Here is a 7,291-nt window from a genome sequence, read left to right on the forward strand (position 1 = left end):
TTGGTCACTAAGACATTAGGGCAAGAATAATAAAGAGAATTCGGTAATAATTCAATAAAGGAATTCAGTAACTAGGATCCAATTAGACACCAAGGTTGGATTCGAAGTGAAACTCATCTCTGACATTTTTCTTATATTATAAAGGATTAATTTTATTACCATTGTTAGTTTTAAATATTATTTCAATCAAATCAGAAAATTTTTGTTCAATTTTCGTAATTAAATATAATTCAATAGTAAAACACAATTCTTGAGTTCGACACTCAGTACTACTGTTTTTATTATTACTTGCAACGATTCAGTACACTTGTTGAAACACTATCACATGTCCAAAGGGAGAATTCCATAAATAAAAATTAGAAGACGAAGAATTCAAGCGAAAACTAGATAATAAGTTAGCAGTAGTTGTTGAGGTTGTAGTATCTGAGACTCACTGGTCATCCAAAACATAAAGTCTCCTGTGTATATGGCTTGTCCTAATCAGCCTCTTGGAATATGGAACCTGCACACAATAAGAAGTGGAAGAAAATATAACTGAATAACCGAAATCACATATTTGACTAATAGAAGCAAGACTAAAAGTTAGATTAGGAATATAATTAACATCAGAAAGAGACAAGTTAGGTGTGAAGACAGAACCAATGCCTTCTAATGGCATATGAGTACCATCAATAGTCGTAATGAGGCATGATTCACTGACACAAAAGATTTATTAGCAGTAAAATTAGCAAACATAAAGGATTCACAGACACAATAATTAGCAGTAAAATTCAAAATATAGGGAACAAATTGTGTCAATTTACTAACAGATATACTATTACTATTGAAATTGATCTATGGCATAAAAAGAAAATGGTGAAGGATAAAGGATTTTTTGAGCTTAATAGTACCACTAATGGATGCAGTACAAAATTTTCCATTAGGAAGTTTGATAGAGATCGATTTAATAGATTTATATGAAGCAACATATTAAATTAAAGTAACAAAATAATCAGTAACACCATAATCCAATATCCAAATAGAAGGGAAATTACATGAGGAAACATTACCTGAATCAGTGTGAATATTGTGATTTGTAAATAGGGCTGAGACTTGAGTATTAGACCCAGAAGTTTGGGAAAGAAGCAAACCCAATTGTCCTTGAATTTGTTCTCTTGATAAAATTGGAGAGGAAGACTCAATATGTCGAGGTTTAGTCTGACTAACAGCCTTTGTGGTTTAATAAACAAGGGAAATCCATGAAGAAAGTAACACTTGTCAACGGTATGATTGTTTTCTTGCACTTTGTGCACAATTTAGAATTAGAGTTTTTTCCACCAAAATTCTTGTTGGTAGGTTTTTGTTTGCCTTGTAAGGATTTGATATAGGAAGATCGAGAATCAATTGCGAAGGCAGTAGGAGCCAGTAATAAGCAAATTTGCAGTTGTCTCCCATGTTGAAGGACCATATAATATGCTTTAGTTAAAGAAGGAAGGGGATCTAACAGAAGAATTTGAGACCTAACATTAACATAGTTGTCATTCACACCCTAAAGAAAATACAAGACCAAATCATGATTACGATATTCATTGACATTAATAAAGGTATTACAACAATATAGGCCGAGGTATAAGTGATGGTTATAGAAGAATCACCTTGTCTCAAAGAGGAGAGATCAGAAGTAATTTGAGAAATTCTTACAAAATCACCTTGTGCGAGTCATTGTGTAAGTTCTTTCCAAATTGAAGATACATCATCAATCCAAAGGATTCTACATGCAATTTCTGGAGAAATAGAGTGAAAAGGCCAAGAATCAAACACCTAATATGCAAAAGAAAAAAAAAAAAAAACTCAAACACTTTATATGACATAAAATCAAATACCTTAAGTGCAACAAAAAAACTCAAACACCTTATGTGCAACACAAAAGCTCTAAACAAAAATCACCACTAAATTCCAAATCAAAATTCCAAACTCCAAATCAAAACTCATGAAAATACCATTTTACCTCTTACTTGAAAATCAAAATTTTCAAAAAGTTTAAAATAATTTTAAAAATATGGATGAATGTAAAACTTCTGAAATGTAATGTTTCTATAAATTTAAAAAAAAAAATCAAAAACTTGGATGAACAGAACTTTCAAAATGTAATTTATCATTTAATATTTTGAAATTGTTGAAAAGTTAGCGATTTTTCTTGTTCGCGGTTACAATCTAGCACAAGCGATGTAAATCCTAAAAAATGAATTCCTACTTAAAAAAAATACGACTTCGTTAAAAAGATAATAATAATTACATAAACTCCAAAAGTTTTGTTTGAGAGAAAGGGGTGTAGATAGGGTCGTCCATGAGTCTATGTCAAAATCAGTATCTAAACTGTGTAAGGGATTTTCGTTTGGGTATAAAAAATTAAACTGGTATTTACAATATTGGATTGATTTGAATCAAACTGCTTATTTTTTATTTAAGTTGGGTTGGATTTTGATTTATCCAAATTCTTTTGTTTTTAATTTTTTTTAAAATCATATCCTTAGCCAAAAAGGATATATATCTAACCTTATTTTTTTCCAAAAACATAGTATAACCTATTTTCACTATTGTTTTAACATCAAATATATACATGTACAATAAATATCAAATTTATAAATTTTATCATAAAATACTTACAAGTATAAAAATAACAAAAATTGTAGGGGTCTAAAATAACCGAAAATGTTTGCAAGCACCAAACTTACCAAAGTGCAAGATTTTAAAATGATCATCAAATATGCAATCTATAGACCAAACCTTTTAAAATCTATGACTTAAAAAATAAAAACAAAAATTACAAAAATAAAAATAATTTAGAAAAACAAAGGCATTCGATTTTATCCGGACTGAATATCTACTTTACTCGAACCATTTTTTTATTTCAATCCAAGTCGGTTTTATCCAACTCATAAACATGCTTAAAAGCATCTCCAACGGTAGTAAAATGAGTTCGTCCCAGTGTTTAATTACGTAAAATTCAATTTTTAGCGAGTTCACTGTTGAAGATGTGTCAAGCTGTCGTTTCTCTCAAGAAGGAACAGTACTTTCATCATTGTTACGTTTTTTTATATTAATTTATGAATAATAAATAAATTTATGACCATTAGTGGTGGGCCTTATTTAATGAACCGTAGTTAGAGTAAAAAATAAATGAATTATTTCAAAATGATATGAAATGGTGAATCCCATTCACCGTTGGAGATACTCTAAATGTAATCCGTTTGAGCGAAAAGAAATATAAACACGTTGATACAAAAGGTTCTAAGAAAAAGAATAAATATAAGGTAAACATTGATACACGTTGATATAATTTTGATTTATGCATTATTTGTATATAATATATATTATTAAAAAACAAATATTAGCCATCATACCATAAAAATAAAAAAAATAAATAAAAAAAAAAAAACCACACATCTCATTTACTAGGAAGACGTTCTACAGATAGAAATGCAACAAAACTAAGAAACTGCATGTCATTATTCAATGTAGTAATAAGAGAAATGTTAACTTTCTTTTCAACAACCAAGTAACTTTGACAATGGTCAGGTCCATCACCAGCAACTCTTGCATCATAGCTTGCAGTTTCTCTATCATCAGGCAACTCAGCAAGTGCATTTTGAAACGAACGAATCGACGTATTGTAATAAGTTGCACAAGCTTTGATCGCTTGTGAAGAAGGGTATTTGTTCACCAAACTTTTGAAATAATTTTGGGCTTTTATGGACTTATCTATTGCCATCGCTAAGATTGATTTGCTAAGGGTAATATAGTCTTTTGCTGAAGTTATTTGAGAATATGGTTCCAGAAATGTCAAACAACGTTCGTTGCCTTTCAAAGCATCTTTGCATACATTTTCGTATAATTTGGGGGTTGTTTGTGAAATGGAGTGAGAAATAAAGATTAAGAAAATGGTGAGCAACAAAGATAAATGTGAATGTGATGGAGGATTCATTTTTTTATTGTTTGTTTGTGTTGTGTTATGAAAGATAAAGTTATATTTTGGTTCTTAATTTATAGCATTCTTCGCCCATTAATTATTTTAGAAAATTACCACTTGAATTTCATGTAAAGTCAGTCAAACATTGTAATTTGTGTAACTACTCTGATTTTAATTATGATTGAAAACCGTCGAATTGAATATAATTGATTTAAATTTCTTTTTTGGTAATAGAAGAAAGAAAAAAAATACTAAACATAAAATCAACGACAAATTAGGAGAAAATTATTCTCAAAGGATCAATTTAAAGATGAAATAATTTTTAGAGAGTTAGGTTGAGAAGATCTTTTTTGACGAAAATTATTATTATATTAATTTTTCTTTATAAGAGTATCTCGTAACTTCTCATTTCAGCTCCTACTTAATTTTAGTTTAATGTCACACAACTGAAATAATTTCACAAATAAAAAATGATAAATGAAGAAATGAAAATAATGATTTTATTAAATTATCTTTAGTTATCTACCATAATTGGTGTAATGTATTTAATATAGTTGTAAATTGGAAAATAATAACATGGAACTAGAGATGGAAATAAGTTAGGCCGTCCGTCAGGGTGTCTGACCTACTTATGGCCTAGTCAGGCCTATTTAATAAAAAGACTAGGCTCAGACTGTTTTTAAAGCCTATTTATTTAAATAGGTCAGTCTCAGGCTTATAAAAAAGCTATTATGTCTGACAGACAGGCCTATATATATTTTATTATTTATTAATATTATTTATTTATTATTATATTAATAATATTATTTCCTATTTTAAATTCTATCAATTATGCAATCACTCAGTGAGTATTTCATATTCAGTAACTGTTTCATATTCGGTAGCGATTTCATATTTAGTAGGCGTTCAATTAATCAATCTCAGTAGTCGTTCCATATTTGTTTAAGAGGTAGTAATGAGTGTGTTTCTTTCAGAAAAAGAAAAAAAAAACTATTATTTAACACAAAAAATTATTTTTTAGGATTTAAAGAAGGTTTCATATTTTTTAAATATTATTTTAAATAGACTTCTAGGTCAGACCAGACTTTTAAAAAGGTCAGGACAGGCAAAAAAAAAGCCAATGATAAAGAAAAAGAAATATTTTTGAAAGATTTGATAATATAATATATTTTTGAAATTAATTAATGAGTAAAAAAATATGTGATAATCAATATAGAAAAGGAAAACTAAAAGTAATAACCAAATATCTGAGTACGGTCTACTACACTTATGGGATGTTATTTGTTTAAACCATTTATTTGACTCATAGGTAAATGATATCTTGTTTTTCATTAACTAGCAAAAAAATCAATATATTAAATAAACATTCCAAACATAAGAGGTGTTTAGAATAAAAACAACAGAAAATTTATAATTTTTGTATTGTATGATCAAAATAAATTAGAAATACAAACTAAACTATTCAAATAAAAAATAAAATAATTAACCACAAGCTATGTCAATACACACCCAAGTTTTGAGAGTATCGTTGATTATATCCAAAACAAAATCTTTTTTCATGCAATTTGATCTACCTTCATGCTAAAAGTTTAACCTCTTCAATAATAAAATTTGAATAAAAAATCGCCTTATTTCTTGATTTCTTAATCGCTCAAGTCACCGCAACCCAAACTAAATTAATTATTTAACGCATTACACGACCTCATAAAAAAAAAAGGTCATCAAATTGGTTAGTGTGATTGATTGCATCCATATAATACACACGACAGAGTCCAAGCCAATTGAAAATGTAACACCCTAAATTTTATAATAAATTATTTTATTAGTGAAATAATATTTTAAATAATTCATTTGGTGTTAAAATTATATTAGAATACATGTTGATAAATTTCGTGATTAGTTTTCGTTATATGGGTGTTTTAGATGATGCGTTACTTTTATACATATTGGACTAAATGAATAATCTAAATAACAGATATTATATTTTATATATTTTTCAAAATAATATTTTAGTTTAGATTTTTGGCGATTTTACGCGTATATGCGTGTACACAATTAATGTAATATTTTACAATGCATTTGATTGATGTTAAATGTGCATGTAGTTATATTTCAATTATTTACAACTATTTTTATATTTTTACTTATTTATTTTATAAATAATTATTTTGGGATAATAGTGATATTGTGTTTGATTTCTTTTATTTTTATATACTTTATTATGACATTGTGATTTTATATGTATTTATTATGATTTAGTAATTAATATAAAGTGTTGATGTTATATTTATTTATTTTATAATTTTGACTATTCTCTAATTATGGTAATAATTTTTTTGAGTATATGGAAAAATAAGTATTATTATAGTGATTATTTAGAATATCAGAATTTTGGTTACTAAAGTATTTTAAAAATTAATTACTTTATTGTATAAAATATTAATTTTGAAATATTAGTAATATTTTAGTAATTAAATTGTATAAAAAAAATAGTTTTGGTAATTGTTTATTTTATTTTTTAAAAATAGATAAATAAAAGAAAAGAGTAAAATAGGTTTTATGGGTTAAACTCATATGCAAGAGTAAACCCTAATTAAAAAATTAAAAAAGATAAAAGAATTTTAATTGAAAACAGAAAGAAGAAAATATAGCATAACTAAAGAAAACGAAACAGGGCAGTCGCATTTGGAGGAAAAAGGAAGAGATTTGGTACCGGTGATCGATGACTATTTCAGAAAATTTTATCCGTTTTTGTCTAAATTTAAGTATCTTCTTTCATTCATTTAGCTAGTCAACTAAACACACTTTTCCAAATTTCTCTCTAAAATACTCGACTTATGCGTTTGTGAAATTCATTATTTTGCACTGTTCTCCTTCACCATAAGTCCGATTTGAGTGAAACCAACGCCAAAATGATCATGTGAAAAACGGTTATATTATCCACTAATTGGTTTTCTGATTTATGGTAAGTTTCCTTAACCGAATTTCGAAAATTGGGTTTTAGAGTTTCTTCGCATAATTTAATTTTGACGTTTACCCATAAAATGTCGAGTTAGATCAATTGAATGACAAAGAGTCAAAGAACAAAAATTGTTTTCTCGTGGAACCGCATTCATGTGTAAAAGCATCGAAATAAGGTAAGGGGTGAGAGAACATTTGAATTCATGAGTATAATATATTGTGAGATGAACGTGAAAACCGTATTTCCCAATAATTCATTTGTGGCTCCCTACGTATGGCAGTAGCCCTTTGAGGGATAAATTATTTAATGTGCAAATATGGAAATTGTGAGAATAAAATGTGAAATAGAAATATTTATTGATTGATTTAATTTCGTTAAAT

The 7,291-nt window shown here is 27.5% G+C and overlaps 1 protein-coding gene and 1 long non-coding RNA gene across 5 annotated transcripts; both read right to left on the minus strand.

Moving 5' to 3' along the window:
- Positions 1-247: 247 nt before the first annotated feature.
- On the minus strand, positions 248-2,481 carry LOC105852918 (uncharacterized). Of its 4 annotated transcripts, XR_001144794.3 has the most exons (4): positions 1,863-2,446; positions 1,635-1,763; positions 1,050-1,528; positions 248-502 (listed from the first exon to the last, which is right to left on the minus strand). It is a non-coding gene; the product is annotated as an uncharacterized lncRNA (long non-coding RNA). The 4 variants fall into 4 exon arrangements; XR_012162656.1 differs by having other exon boundaries at positions 1,050-1,800; positions 2,276-2,454; XR_012162655.1 differs by having other exon boundaries at positions 1,635-2,435.
- A 946-nt stretch (positions 2,482-3,427) lies between these two features.
- LOC101514437 (uncharacterized) lies at positions 3,428-3,751 on the minus strand. Its single transcript, XM_004514109.2, has one exon. The coding sequence runs from the start codon at positions 3,749-3,751 to the stop codon at positions 3,428-3,430; it is 324 nt and encodes a 107-aa protein (XP_004514166.2).
- Positions 3,752-7,291: the final 3,540 nt, after the last annotated feature.

Source organism: Cicer arietinum, chromosome 4, assembly GCF_000331145.2.
Source record: "Cicer arietinum cultivar CDC Frontier isolate Library 1 chromosome 4, Cicar.CDCFrontier_v2.0, whole genome shotgun sequence".
In the NCBI taxonomy this organism is placed as follows: Eukaryota; Viridiplantae; Streptophyta; class Magnoliopsida; order Fabales; family Fabaceae; genus Cicer; species Cicer arietinum.